At 31.7% G+C, this 15,723-nt stretch overlaps 1 protein-coding gene across 2 annotated transcripts in view; it reads right to left on the reverse strand.

The window, feature by feature from the left end:
• The window catches only part of TOP2B (DNA topoisomerase II beta), a 64,388-nt gene that overhangs the window by 17,217 nt on the left and 31,448 nt on the right, over positions 1–15,723 (reverse strand). For both annotated transcript variants that reach the window (XM_069475455.1, XM_069475456.1), the window contains exons 9-25: positions 14,779–14,880; positions 14,558–14,695; positions 12,719–12,857; positions 12,235–12,392; positions 11,966–12,091; positions 10,928–11,038; positions 10,739–10,844; positions 9,706–9,815; positions 9,294–9,386; positions 9,077–9,191; positions 7,508–7,629; positions 7,160–7,308; positions 6,370–6,601; positions 4,590–4,724; positions 3,755–3,955; positions 2,553–2,748; positions 2,316–2,407 (exon numbers count right to left, since the gene is read on the reverse strand). In XM_069475455.1, coding sequence (XP_069331556.1) covers positions 2,316–2,407; positions 2,553–2,748; positions 3,755–3,955; positions 4,590–4,724; positions 6,370–6,601; positions 7,160–7,308; positions 7,508–7,629; positions 9,077–9,191; positions 9,294–9,386; positions 9,706–9,815; positions 10,739–10,844; positions 10,928–11,038; positions 11,966–12,091; positions 12,235–12,392; positions 12,719–12,857; positions 14,558–14,695; positions 14,779–14,880 — 2,325 coding nt within the window. The remainder of the gene's footprint in view (positions 1–2,315; positions 2,408–2,552; positions 2,749–3,754; positions 3,956–4,589; positions 4,725–6,369; positions 6,602–7,159; positions 7,309–7,507; positions 7,630–9,076; positions 9,192–9,293; positions 9,387–9,705; positions 9,816–10,738; positions 10,845–10,927; positions 11,039–11,965; positions 12,092–12,234; positions 12,393–12,718; positions 12,858–14,557; positions 14,696–14,778; positions 14,881–15,723) is intronic.

A 15,723-nucleotide genomic window follows, 5' to 3' on the forward strand; every position in this document is an offset into this window, starting at 1 on the left:
TCACTTAAGAATTTAAGAGTTGAGTTAGAGTAAGAATTGTCAGGGCTTTGCTGAAATTTTATTCATAAGACTTTTTCATGGAAACAGCTATAATAAAAAAGTCCTCTGTGCTAATATTAAATTTCAAAATACAGTGAATTGAAGTTATTTTAGGTGACATCATTTTTAAACTTCTAAAAATAACAACAGCCATTAAAATAAAATTTCATCTAAGCTGTTTAAGTCACTCAGATAATTAAAAATGACTGAGTTAACCGAGACACTCCATAAAGCAAAAAGTTCACTTTTGGTAAGCAAAAAGGAAGAAAAAATTAGCTTTACATTCTAATCAAAATTTGAAAGTAAAACAATGTACATACACAAAGTAAATTTTAGGTGCACTTTACAAATAAAAGGATAAAAATTAAAATTGCAAAGCAAGATGCTTCATTACATAAACAAAACTATAAATTCAATTAAGCGACATTAGCCCAATAAGGAATGCTGTTGTTGAGTTGACAGATGATTAATAAGTGCCTAGATAACTTATGACAAATTAATAATTCTATAGTTTTTAAAAATTCTTCATAAAACAGTGTGTTGCTATGGAGTATTCAGGTTGTTAGACTACTACAAAATATTATTAGGGCGTCATAAAATCCTATTTAAACCCACATTTTAGAAGTCTATTTGATCTAGGTTTTGATGGCACCCAAAGTATTATTAATGAGTGCTCTATGAATATGTGTATCTATCGTTGTTTAAAAAAATATGACTAAGGACACTATCAGAAATGAAGAAAAATAAACTTTTCAAGTTCTAATGACAGAATTCCACTTCTTGTAATTAGCTGCTTTATAATTTTAACCCTCTTCTCCAACTCTGAATAACAGGACACTCTTGTAAGAGCAGCTCCTTTTGTTACCTAACCACCCCCCAAAGTGTACACATGGCCAAGATGCTGAGAAAATTTTGATGGTGACGCAATCACTGAAACCAAGCTTGGCTTAACCCATGTATTCTACTTCCATCAGAAGGGCATTCTCAAACCGTAGACTCTTTTATCTTCTAAAGCTAACCATTAAATTCATTAGCTTACTAATTAATTTTTTAAAAAGATACAGTTTAAATCAACAGTGACACAGAAGGGCAAGTATTATAGAAGCTATAATTTGGGGTTTAACAATATAATAAAACACATTGATATAAAAACAAAGTGCTTCAATCATCCTAATTCTAAATGTTCCCCAACTTGTCCCATCCCATTTTCTTCAAATGACGAATACGCCTATTATCTTAATATGTAATTGCTACACTATAAAATTTATTCTAATTTTATTCACTTTAAAATGTATCTTTTATTGACTTCAAAACTGAAAAAAGCTCAAATAATGTAAACAAAAGCAACATTTCAATGTAGTTTGATGACAAATATGAAAACATTATGGTTGAGAACTCTTAAGTATAGAAAAGTTTAAAATTTCAGTTCAAGTTATGTCATATAATCATAACTATTTTTAAAAGATGTTAATATTATCAGTATCATATATACACAAATAATCTAACATCAAAAAAATTAATCATTTCAAATTTTCTTTGTTTTCTACATTTCTGTTCTCAATCACAATGTTTTATTGCCTTTTTAAATTCTTTTAATTATAAACAACATCAAAAAGCTAATTGAGGGGAATCTCAAAGTTTTACTATCCCACTAATTTAATTAGTATTACTATTTCATGATCTGAAATTGACAACTTATTTAATAAAACATCAGACTTAAAATCTGAAGCTCCAGGGTTTAAGTCTCTGGTCAAAAATCTAAGCATGGGGCAGAGCATATACTTGGTGCTTGACAAATACCATACTATAATAATGAGCATTTTGCCTCTAGTCTTCCCAGCATTAACTGAAACCAGATTAAGTGAGTGATGACTGAATGCCATATTGTGACCATAGACTGAACAGTGTGAAAAGATTCTGAGTGCTACCAGTCTGGTTCCCAGATGGTATACATGCGCCTACAAAAACCATCACCACAAATGATACCCTTTTTAATGGCAGGCTCAGAAATAAAAGGCCAAGGAGACTGAGCTACCTTTTCACACCTGGAGTCATTTCTCCAGGCTCTGGTTGAGTCACAATGGCAAAGTGCTTTGTGGTGGGTGTGCACTGCAAATTCCTGTACTGTATCTGTTCTGTGGATAAACAGAAGACTTCAGTCTCCAAACAGCCAACTCAACACCTTCAGCAGTACTAAATTTAAAAGCGGGATTTTTTTTTGTTTTGGAAGTTGCTTTTAAAAGCTTCTCTGAATGTCTTTTTCTGCAAATGATTACCTTTTCTTGTGCTTCTTTCCAGGCTTTCACTGGGTCAGATTCATAACCTCTCTGGACTAACATTTGAATCAAATCTTTCTTTGACCTATTCTCTATGTGAGGGAAAAATAAAGTTAGGATCAAGAAAAGAGATTCAATTTGTATTTGTTTATATTCTACTGATAAAAAATGTCTTCTATTAATAAAGATTTTTTTCCATTTTAACTAATGTTCAAATTTTTAAAAGTTGCATCTTACCTATAGTAATTTTCCCTTGTATCTTCTCTAAAATGAAACGGGCTTGATTATTAAGCTTTGTAGATTCTGCTCCCAACATTCCTACAAGCCACTCCTTACGTAAACCGTAATAACTTAATCGTAAATCAAAGAATTCTTTCAGAATGTCTTGCACAGTTTCATACTTCTTCAGACATCCCATATGATCAAAGAGTACCTAAGCAAAATGCATAGTTTTTGTAGATTACATACATCTATACTGGTGTTTTAATGTATATGATACCTACAGTATTTAAAATAACTGTAACACACTCACATGCATACAGATTACCCCTAGCAGCCATTAAACAGAACCAAAACTATTAAGCACTTTTCTATAAACATCCCTTTGCTGATTGCAAGAAACCAATAAGTTCAATTTTCAAAACCATGAAAATATTTAAAACAGGAATAATTTTGAAAGGTAAAACAAGGTCTTTTAAAAAAGAGTTCTTATTTAAAGTAGCTATAAAACCACCTAATGATTTTTAGGTTATATAAGAATATGTACAATGTAAACATATTCTATCTCTAAGTTTAAAAATGTTAAAGTTCTCCTTCCCTCATATATTCAGTAGGTGTGCATTTGCTCCTCTTCCTCTTTCATAATTACTTGTGCTATGATTCAGTCACTCAAGTTCCCTCTCTATCCTTTTCCTCTTTCTTCCATCAGCCTTTCTTAACAGATCGTGGCACTTTTTCTGAACCACTGTGCTACTGCTGGATTTTTTTCTTAGCTACTCTTTTTTAAATCTAAAAGTTAATCTGAAATGGAACCTGGGTAATCATACACATTAACTTTCTACCTTTCTCCCCAATTATATATATAAGAATAAATATATAAGTTTAATGAAGCAGATTAGAGTTATGAGGAGATAAGTACACTACAATTAAAATGCTAACAGGGATGGGCATAAGGCACATGAAAACCTTGCAACAATCACACCCTTTAGTCAGTGTGTGTTAAGGTGTTTCCTGTGTGTTCAAACCCAGATGCATAAACACAGAGCTGAGAGTAAAGGTAGTGGATAATAGCAGAGGAAAGGAATGTGCCCCTATATTCTTCAGCAAATATACAGGGGAAAAATTCATGCAGGTTTACTATACTACTCCCATCACGAAACCAATTACAACAATCCAACTTACGCATGCCAGAAATATTAAAAGCAAATCTAATAAGTTACCATGGAATTACAAGTAAGAGTAGTTTGAAGTTTAAAAACTTTATGCAATCCAGCAGCTTCTGCTTGTGCTAGTTTCTCTTCAGTCATTTTCACCACAAATTTCACAGTTGTATCAGTATGATATTCTTTATAATCAGAAATTAATGCTGGTGTTTTGTCTGTTCCATTTAGCATAGGTTCTAAAACCTGTTCTTTGTATACCTATAAAAGATTTTAAAATAAGTAATTCTTTTCATGATACACTCTCACACTCTCATACTACAGAAGTCATACAATCTTTAAAATTTCTCAATTCCCATGGGGAGAAAAAAAAGGAAACCTCAACCTCTATTGTCTCATGCCAATCACTATAGAAGACAATATATGGGGATCTCAGCAGTGAGAAAAGACATACAACGTAATGGTTCTGATCTGCTCATACTCCAAAGGGCAAGACAAAGGCTGAAAGTATGAAGAAAATGACATCAGCTAGAACTGACAAGAAATGACATGCATGCTTTTAGATCTGTAATAACTGATACTGACATGAATTTGTTGACCATATTTAAAAGGATTCAAAACATTATTTCTTATTCTACTCCTTTTATTTTAAGGTAAATACAAAGATCATAGTCTCTAAAAAAGCACTCATCTAAGTCATACTACATTATTTAGATAAGTTTAAACATTAATTATTATGAATATTCAAAGCAAAAATTCAAATGAATAAAAACTATATCTGGGAATTTTTAAACACTATTCAAACTTAGGACAAACAACGATGGAATCATTCTTACCAGAAAGAATTGTTTAATGCAATGCCCTTCTCACAGGCAGCTCATATATGTATACTAACCTGTGTCCAAGTTCTAACTGGAAGCTCTGTAATTTCTACTGTGTTTCTATCCACTACAAATATTTCACCACTGACTGCATACTGGTTTTGACCAAGTTCTTGGATCGTGCCTTTAAAGTTTTTGTAGTTTGGAAGCTGCAGAGAAAAATGGAAATGATTTAAAGTCCTGACTTCTCTCTTGAGTGCCAGTACCACATTTGAATGCCCTTTAGTCTATACTTCTACTGACACTGACAGATTAACATGACAAACTGAATTCCTCATCCTCAATTGTCCCTTTCTAAATGATTAATCTTGAATTCATAACTTCAGTTATCTGAACATTCCCCAATCTCAAAATCTTAGCATCATCTTTTCTAGTCTTGCTAAAATAGTACTTTTCTTCAGCCTATTGCCTCCATACCTTCTTCTTCCCTAGATTAATATGCCCTTTTAATTCAAACTCCTTGGTCCTTAACGTTGAAATCCTTCCACAATCTGGACCCAATCTAATTTTCTACTTCTTCTCCAATGACTTGTCTTACAGAACCAGTATTCTTCTCCCACATTGTGTTTAAATATTTTGAATATTCTCACTTTCATGCTCTCTATCCATCAGGATTGACACATATTTAGCCCCCCACCCGATTCCATTTTATCTACATAAATCCTACTCATCCTTCCGAACTGAACTACAAAAGATCTCTCCCTATTCCAAAATTTTATTTGTTATTATCACTAATTAGGCACATAGCATAGAACATTCCTTTGAGCATACTGAGCAACTATTAACATTTTTATCACTGTAAATTTCAAGTCCTGATGTCTTGTCTTGACAACAGATTAACTTTTTGAAGACAAAAACCATAACTCTTTATCTTGCCATTTAGCATAGTGCCATACATACAGTAGACACACAAAAAGCATGTATTGATCAAATACACTAGCTTAAAACTCTAAAAATATCCAAAAATCCCAATAAAAATATACAAAGCAGTTTAAATAAAATACCATAATCATAAAAAGTAGTTTGATGTTTACATAAAGTGGAATATAAATCATGTTCATAATGTAATTTTTATTTTAAAATATAAATATGGAATAAGACTTTGAAAAAAGTACATCAAAATATTAAGTCTGTTTCTATATGGTGAGTTTATAGAATTTTTTCCTCTTTGCTTATCTATATTTTCTACAATGAGCATTACCAGTTTTGAAATAAAAATATACGTTTGTTTTAGTATATCATAAGAAAAATTTCCAGATAATTTTCAATCATGGGGAGGGGAGGGTCATTTTCTTGAGACATTTTCCTTAGAGGAGGTTTAGGGGAAGAAATGAGCACAGTGAATGATGTAAGAAAGGACAAGATAAAAAATATGAGGATACATTAAAATATACAATGCAATGTGTTTGTTTTTATATCAGTATACTATCAAATACAATGTGTTTTTAAGCATCCTTACAACTCTAATAAGACTTGGTAGTCTGAGAATAAAACCAAAGTAACATATAATTTTATCACAGAAGCATTATACTCTATGTGATTTAGAGATTTGACAGCCTGAAATACAAGGTGTTTTTAAATTTCAATAAACAGTTTCTCCCCATAAAACTTACCTCCAGACTCATTGCAAAGTTTATATTTTTTACTGTAAGCCCGTATCAAGTTACACTTTAATTAGGTCTTTATTGTCTACAATATGTTCTAAAATAAAAATGTTCCATTACTCTTCTAAAATGACTGGACTTTGTACATTTGTTAAATAAACAACGTAAGCAATAGGTTCTAAATAATTACCATGGGATGAGGATCCAAGCCATCTAGCATTCGTCTGACATTGTTCACAATTTCCCTAGCATCATAGTTGGGTAGCTTACAAGCCCATCCAGTACCAATGCCCTCAGCACCATTTATTAAAACCATGGGAATTATGGGAATATACCACTCAGGCTCTACACGCTGATTATCATCATAAAGGAACTTAAGCAAGTTATCATCCACAGCAGGAAAAAGCAGTCTTGCTAAAGAGCTAATGAAAGGGAAAGAAAAGAAAATGGAAAAATGTCATGACTTTGGGAAATAAAACTTTATATGTAATTAAAGACCTAACATTTCAAAAAAAAATCTTTTAAAAAAGAATGCATTTTTAATAATTTTAACTACATGTGCTTAGCAATAAAACTTACCTAACCTTATTACTAAATGCACAGTTCTCTCAAGCACAAGGCCAGAATAAAATAGCCCTATTTTACTTATGTATTTACTTACCTAAGTTCTTTAATATTGATAAACAAATTTTTAAGAATTTTCTATTACTCTGAATAAAGCATATAACCCCTCTTCCGCCTAAACAGTAAAGCTGAGTCAGAAAAAAACTTATATATTCGTTAGGACTGATTTCATCAATAATTCATTAAAATTAAGATCAACAGACTTCATTGTATTTGTGATCAAAAAATTTGATACATTCACCCTCTAAACAGAATAATCAATCATCTCTCTCCACAGCTATAATTCTATTAAACATTTAGTTGGTTTCAGTAAACTTCAAATCAAACTTTATACCGTTATATCAGCAAATGTTTACCTTAACATTGTGAAAATATAACGAGGGCTTGCAGCATCTTTGCCACCATGAAGCCGAGTTCCAAACTGACCAATAGGCTGAAGCAAGTTAATGTTGTTACTTCCCACAAAGTTCTGAGCCAAATTCACAATAGTCATCATCAATGCTTGCTAGAATAGGATAAGACAGAATATAACATTAATATTCTAAATTTTCTATAACTATTCCCCAATCTGTATTAAAATCCAAACTCTCAATTCTTTCATACTTCCAAAGACATTACAAAAGGAAAAATACTTTATTATCTGTAATTATCATTCTTCAAGTCAATAATTATAATTCTCAATTGATTCCAATCTTAATGCTTACTTCTCCATGATGATAAGCAGACATTTCAGCAACAGATCCAGCCAACTGGGCAACTTTTACCTCACGTTTATCATTCCTCTTGAAACAGGTAAATAAAACTTTTCGTTGCCCAGGTTTAAAGCCTATCATTAAGAAAAGCAACCAAATATTACCTCAAGATATAGTTGTAACAATTCTTTTAGTGGCAATAATGTTCTATATATTTAGGAGAAAAAGGCAAAGACACAGTTTGCTTTTGAAGAATAACTAGATAAAATTGTCAATGGAGATTCTGTAACAAAGTAAGTACATACTAACACATTCTTATGCCATCTCTATCTACTCCAAAAGTGAACTACCAACTGAAAAATAATCTTCTGGTCTTAAAGAATTGCCCAATGGCAGCAAATTCCATTCATAGGAGTTCCCAAACACTTCTACAACCAAATTGCTGCTTGTAACTAGAATACCAGCAAACCATCAGTGAGCCTGAAAAATATTATAGGTATCCCAAATCAGGAAAATGCTTACAAGGAAGAAGTTTATTGTGGTATTTAGGAACACAGCCTTTAGAATCCTCACTAATCTGGATACTCTTTCTTAACTTGTGCATTTGCCATGTGACTGAGCAAATTACTAAAACAGTAAGTCTGTGTCCTCATCAGCATAATAGAAATAATTACCTTCCTAATATAGTTATCATAAGGATTACATGAGACGATGTAAGCAAATTATTCTTCCTTATCATTCTTCTCACTCTAGGCCAATGAGCACAGTAATAATCCTTTTAGTATACGCTAACTATCATTCTCATCATTATGGGCCCAGAAGAGGTAGAAACTAGAGGATGTAAAATATGGTCATTTCCTTGAGAATTTTATAATCTAACTGAGGAAACAAAATTAACATAGGTAACATAGGAGGCACACAATAATTGGCATAGATGTTTTGGCATCTGAGACAAATTTACATGGGAACTATTGGAGAAGACTTCACAGAAGGGATGCAACTTAAGGCTAGAACTTGATGGATGGGTAGAACTATCTGCTATTAGCTAAAAAATAGAGGAACACAAAGACCAATACATTTGCTAAAAGTTATAAGATGAGGGGGGGAAAGGTTCTAAACAGAAGACCAAAATCTGCTTTAACTAATGGGAAACAGTTTCTAAATTATTTTTGTCAAGTTAAATAAGTTAAAGCATTAGGTTTTGGGTAATGGAGTATAAAGGTGTTTTTTAAATTTAATCTCTGATAAATATTTTAGAAATTATCGAGTCCCATTTTACTTTTTATTTTAGAAATTCTGTAGTCAACATGAGCAACAGCTTTAAAGATTAGTCTAAATTTTCCTGAAAAACCCAAAATGGGTTTAAAAGTTCCAAACTAAGAAATATTAAAGATTTGAGCCCTACCAAAACATAAATCTCAAAAGCAACATCAAAAAGGTTTTAAATTCCTCTGAATCGGTTCTTCATGTTTTATAAGATTTCAAGAATTTAAAAATGTATAAGGATGGCTTAAAGTACATGAAATTAAACTATGCTCAACATACAAAAATGAGAAAGATTTTTAAACAATTGTTACTTACCATCAACAAGAGATGGTATAGATCTTTCATTGTCTGAGTTTGAGAAGAGAATCAATTCCTTGTTGATAAAATCATTGTAAGTCAAATGCTTTGTTGCTGTACCATATAAAAATTGCTAAGAGAAAAGTTTACATAGCAATATTGTCATTACTACTGCATGAATTTTAGTCTCTCTCTCTTCCTCCCCCCAGATCACCACTCTTTATTTATGACTAACCTCTGGCAAGCCATGTAACCTACGCTGTCTCCGATCTTCCATGAAATTTGTTAACCATTCTTTTCTGTCATCAATCTTCTTCTTACTGAATGCCTGAAAGATTCCAAATAATGATTTTGCACATTAAAAATAAAATTTCATTAGAAAATTAAAATGTATAATGACAAATAACTAATTATTAATTTCTGAGAAATTAAGGTTTTTTCCCGAATGTTTTTATCAAAAATACATTTGAACTAAGGTCTTTCAATTAAAGTAGAGCATGGCATAATCTAGGGGGGAAATTAAAAATTAACTGGTTTGGGCATTAGAACTTCTAAAGAGACTTGTCATAGGAAATCAGGACTGGGAGGAAAAGTATGGCAGGTAGGGAGATGAGTAACAAAAGCTTTTCAAAAATTAACTTAATTACCAAGGTAATGGCAGCATCATCTTCAGGACCAGCATATCTAAACAAGATGCGATGCCGTTCCATATCAGCAAAATATTCTTTTGCTTCTTTAGCTGTACTGGTACCCAAACCTGCAAAATTTTAAAAATAAAAGTGAGTCATGAATTTCAATGGCTGTTTAAAACCATCAAGTGAAAAGCTAGTGGGGAAGTTATAATAATATGATGAATCAAGCTGGTAACATCTATACTAACTGATCAACCTTAATAGACAAAAAGAGACAAATCAGATATTATATGCCTCCTGACATGTAAGTATACAACGCAACCCATGAAATGATTTTGCCAAACAAATCTAACCCGAATCTGATCACACCTCCAAGTTAACAGAAAATAAGGGGAAAGTGCTATATATTGAATGAAACTACAGAGATACAATTAGCAAAATCCATTATGTGGAAAATTATACAGAACACAACTTGTTAAACAAATAAATTGCAAGGAAAAAGTATGAAAAGACAAATGATATATTAAGAGATTTAAGAGCCTTATCAACCAAATGCAATGTATAGACCTTGTTTGGTACCTGACCAAAAAAAAAAAAACACCAAAAAACAACAAAAAAAACTCCATAAAAATAAACATTTTTAATATAATCAATGGAATTTTAACACCAGCTAGATATTTAAGGATATTAAAAATGGTATGATAATGGTATGGACTATTTTTTAAAATTCTTTTAGAGACATATTAAAGTAGTTATTCATGAAATACTATAATGTCTGGAAGTATTAATATTTTAACCTAATGGGGTGGCAATAAGAGAAGTTTAGATGAAATAAGAGTGGCCATTGAAATGGTGATTCCATTCAATGGAATCCTTTATAATACTCTACTTTTATAAAATTTTCTGTAACAATTTTTTAAAAATCAGTAATAGCTGTCTTCAAAGTCTAAAAGAGATGAACTTCCAAAATATTTTTTAGATTGCTCTCAAAAAAATAAACTTATATCAGTAGTTACTTCACAAAATTTAACTATTTTAAAATACAAACCTTTGTAGTATTTTATTTTCCAGGCTTTCTGGTTTTCTATATGTTTTTTCCACTCATCAAATTCAGGAATACTGTAGAAGGAAAGTTCCTGCTTATTTTTGCTCGCCTTAAATTAATTGAAAAAAAAAAATTAGTTTTTCTGCTATCCTTTAAGACAGAAGTATAAAGATATATTAATGCAAATAGTACCTTTACAATAGGAGTAATGAACTCTTCAAGAAAACCATGCTTCAAAAGTGATGGCCAATTGTGATGGATGAAATTAATAAGCAGGCCTTTTATGTGAGAACCATCTTGATCCTAAATAAATGTTAGTAAAGTAAAAAGTCCTATAATAATTTTACAAAATAAAATTACTTATACAACCAGATTTTAAAATGTATGAATGCAGCAGAGGCAAAATTTCATTCAAATTTTAGAATTGCATTTTACAAAATAATAGATATTTAGATGAGCATAGTATGTTTTTCCTAAAATGCAAATAAAGAATATGACTATTGATAGACTGACTCTTCCTATCATCACAAAATATATTACATCTCTTTTATAGTTTCCTAGATTTCACTAAAAGAATGATTTAAGGATGGAAAATACATAAAATATGGTTATAATGCCATTCACTGGGCAATGGAAGGAGAAACCCAGAGTATAGGTATTCACAAGTCTTCTCTTAACATAAAAATTGCAAATTTTCTGCTTAAAATTTTGTAGCAGCTTTTTTCAGTTGAATATTTTCTCCACAAATACTTTTACTCACAGCATAAATGAGACAAACAGTTGGCTGCATATAAAACTCTCCCTTTTCAATTTTCTAATTGTTTCTTGATTACTTGATTTTACTATCCAAGTCCTCCTAGTTTTTGTACATCCCAAATCATGCCATTATATGCAAATATTAACCATTGTCCTATTAATTACTCTTTCTTACTTGTTAATTCCATCATTTCATTCCTACTTGTACGTAGGCTTCATAACCATACTACTACACTACGTTCTATTCTTCTCATATTTATTACATTTTAAAATACTTTTAAATAACTAAGATTGTAACCTCAAAAATTAGATAATGTAAAATGTACTTCATACATGCATTTCCATTAAACAATGTGTTTTCCCCCTCGATGTAGTCACTTTCACATATGATGTCTTGGAGAAAGTCTAATAAAACAAATATTAGAAGGATAATCTAATGATGTAAATTTTAAATATGGTAACTTTCAAACCAACCTGATCAGTCATAATCATAATCTTTCCATAACGTAAGGTTTTCAAAGATTCTGCATCATCATAACTCTTCTTATATTGTAGACCAACTATTTTAATAATATTGTTTATTTCTGCATTTTCCATGATCTATGCAAAAAGGAAAAGCAATGAAAGTATTTTAAAGTGTTGAAATACACAAAAAGTGAGTTAGAATTTACTTTTTTAAATTTTAGTAGTAAAATATTAGAAATGTCAGATACATGTATGGAGATATATTTTTATACTTATACCTGTTTGTGAGAAGCTTCCCGTACATTAAGAATTTTACCCCTGAGTGGAAAAACTCCGTATCTGTCCCGCCCAATCACACCTAATCCAGACACAGCCAGTGATTTGGCAGAGTCTCCCTCTGTTAGTATCAGTGTACACTCCAAGGAATGTTTGCCACCTGAGAGAAATTAAAAATGACATATACTCAAAATTCCTCATAATTTTACTGAGAAAGTTAGAAAACGATCACAATGCTGACAGTGAAAGACTGTAAGAGTCATCTTACACTCAATATAGTTTAAACATTAAGTATATTTTGTTGAATTCCTAGCCCCCTCAAAATTAGTAATATGTAGTACATGCAATGATTTCAATGAAATAAAATTGTACTCAACACAGAAAATTATATTCTAACTATATGTGGAAAATAAAAAAATTCTAAAATTGGATAAATTAAAAGACAAACTTAAATCAAAATCTTTTTCAAAAATATCTGAATCTTACCAGCATCATTAGCATCATCCAGTTTGGGAATACCTTTGATTTTACTGTATTTTACTGAGGAACACTTCTTGTTCAGCTGAGTCTGAGCCTTAAATTTCACCCAGTTCAGGATACTTTCTACAATGCCACAATTAGAGGCCTAAAACCCAAAGCATAATGGTATACAAACAAGGCAGAAGTTCATACATTTAGTTAAAATTTATAGGGCTTAATGCAATACCTGAAATCTGCAGTCTTAAGGTATTTTAGGACAAAATAATAATGGTAATGATGATATGTGCTAGTAAATTTTACTCAACAGTGAAACTAAGGCAGCTATATACAATGAACTATTGTATCAAATATATAAACACATGAAAAAAGGATGATTTTATCAAATATGAGAAAAATTCCATCATATAAACTCCATGAAGAATATATACTGTCCTCGCTTTAAATTAATTTTGTTAAAACTAACACAGTAAAAGCTGATCTATCTATGAATTTACTAGTTGGCAAATTCTAGACAAAGACATTTCTGATATCGTTCAATACAAGATATGAGACTTAAATTCACTATGACAAATAAAACATAACAACATGAAGGGAACATTAGGATAAACTTGGTAACTTATGAATATGCCTTATTCTTTAAATAGCTTGGTAATGAGGATTTCACCATTACATATATTACATATTGTTTGTACCCTGCAGTGAATCAACATGTGACAAGTGTTAACCCAAAGAAAAAAAGAAAAAGAAGTTAAGTATATTCAATTCCAAGCCCTAAAAGTTATTTTTTATCATTTTGGGTGATTTGATCTTAGGTGTATGCAGTAGTTTTCTGGAATGTTTAACATATATAAAGAAAAGAGGTGGGTTGTATTGCCAAATATAAATTTACTCCATCTAAATGAAAAAGCATAAAATCTAAAATCAAATCACTTATCCATGAAAACTGTTACAAGGACAGAAATTTGGGAAAGCGTTAGCATAGGGTAATTTGTGCTCAGAATTCATTATGATTAAATCCAAAAGTACTATTTCCGTAGGCCTTAGACTATAACCTAAAAATCAACTTTTGTTTTTGTTTTTGATAACCTACCTTCGAAACTCCAATATTGGAATTTGACAAATATGTTATCTCTATGGCAATTACACATTATTCTCTCACCAAACTAAACTTCCAAAGAGGAGGGGCTGTGATGATTCACTTTTACATTCTCACTGCCAAATGTGTTTAAAGGCACATTACTTCATAAATATTTACTGATGGTGCTGCTGAACAAGGGAACTGAAGCCAATCTTGACTACTATATAGATTACAAGAAGCTACTAGCAGCCACAAGGTTCTGTTACAAATCTAAGATTTATTATTTATTTGTATTCTCACCTTATTTTAGAAAAGTTAATGTAGCCTAAGAAATTGTGCGCAAAGTGAAATTTTAAAATATGTAGAAAATATTTAGCTTAGGTATATATTACCGCAATAAAAAAATATGTAAAGTAAAAATCAGTAGATGATGCTGAAATGAGAGTAGAAAAGATGAAAGTCTTGTAAGGACCTGTACATTTGTTAGAGGGAAATCTGAGCTTTACCATGGTAAATGAAAAGTTAAAAACACAATTAGTTACATAATTCCCTACTTAAATGCTTGGCAAAACAAGCAATTGTTCTATGAAACAATAAAGTCTGTCCTTTGAAGTTATCAGAATTAAGCGTATTAGTTTTTAGTGTAAGCATGCCTACACCCACAGTTAATATGAGAGGAAATAATCACAAATATAATAAATATATCAAGAAAACTACTTAATCAACTCTTAAAAATAACACTGAAAAATAATACAAGTTTTACTCACTGCTTTAAAAAATTTTTCTGACAGTTGACATTTGGACCCAAAACTTTTGGGCTGCAGAGTCATGTTTTCCTTGGTCTGAGAATCAAATGTTGGATTTTCAATAAGGCAATTAATAAAAACCCATATGTGGTTTTTTACCTATTGAAAACATATCAGAAAAAAGTCAGCATCAGAACTGATATTATTTAGCAATTCACCATAATATATAAAACATCACTTACTTGAAATGGTTTCACTGATACACCAGCTTTGTTCTTTTTCTTAACTACTTCAATCAATTTACCCACAACTTGATCAACTACATAATCGACATGTCGTCCACCCTAAAGAGGGAAAAAAAGATACGGAATCCAAAATCTTCTATAGTTAGGGTAGCAAAATACTTTGACAGCAGTCTTATAAATCCTATTTTCTAAAGAAGTAATATGAGTCTCAGAATCAGAGTCAGGATTTTAAAAATAATAACTTTTTGGCCACGGGGCCATTAAATAAGCTTCTGCGGTTTTTTTCTCACCCCACTCTGACACTTATTCCTGGATGTTTTCCATATCAACCACCAAGTCTCTGATTCACCAGACACCAACTGGACATTCAACAATGTAATTCCGTTTTGATACTAACTACCTGGAGTCAGCATAGACTCCACAGGTTAAGGGCTCAGTCCACAAGACTGCCCCCCACTTTACATGCCAGTCACAAGTCCTGGGCCTCCTGTACTTTTGACCAACCAGCTATAAATTAAGGGTTTCCATGATCAACTTCTCAGGTTTGATAATTTGCTAAAATGGATCACAGAACTCAAGTATACACTTTACTTTCATTTACCAGTTTATTATAAAGCATACAAGTCAGTATGCACAGGGTAAGGTATGAGCACAGAGCTTCCATGCCCTTTCCAGACAGGCCACACACTCTGCACTTCAATGTATTCACCAACGTGGGAGTTCTCTGAGCTCCACTATTTAGGGGTTTTTATGGAGCTTTCATCACATAGTCATGATTGATTTTTAACTCAATTTCCAGCCCCTCACCCCTACCCAGAGATTGGAGGGAGGAGAGGTAGAGATGAAAGCTCCAGGCTTCTAATCAAGGCTTGGGCTTTCTGGCAACCAGCTCCCCCATCGTGAAGCCATCTAAGGGACCGCCAAGAATTGTCATATTAGAAC

The sequence above is a fragment of the Eulemur rufifrons genome, chromosome 7 (genome assembly GCF_041146395.1).
Source record: "Eulemur rufifrons isolate Redbay chromosome 7, OSU_ERuf_1, whole genome shotgun sequence".
In the NCBI taxonomy this organism is placed as follows: Eukaryota; Metazoa; Chordata; class Mammalia; order Primates; family Lemuridae; genus Eulemur; species Eulemur rufifrons.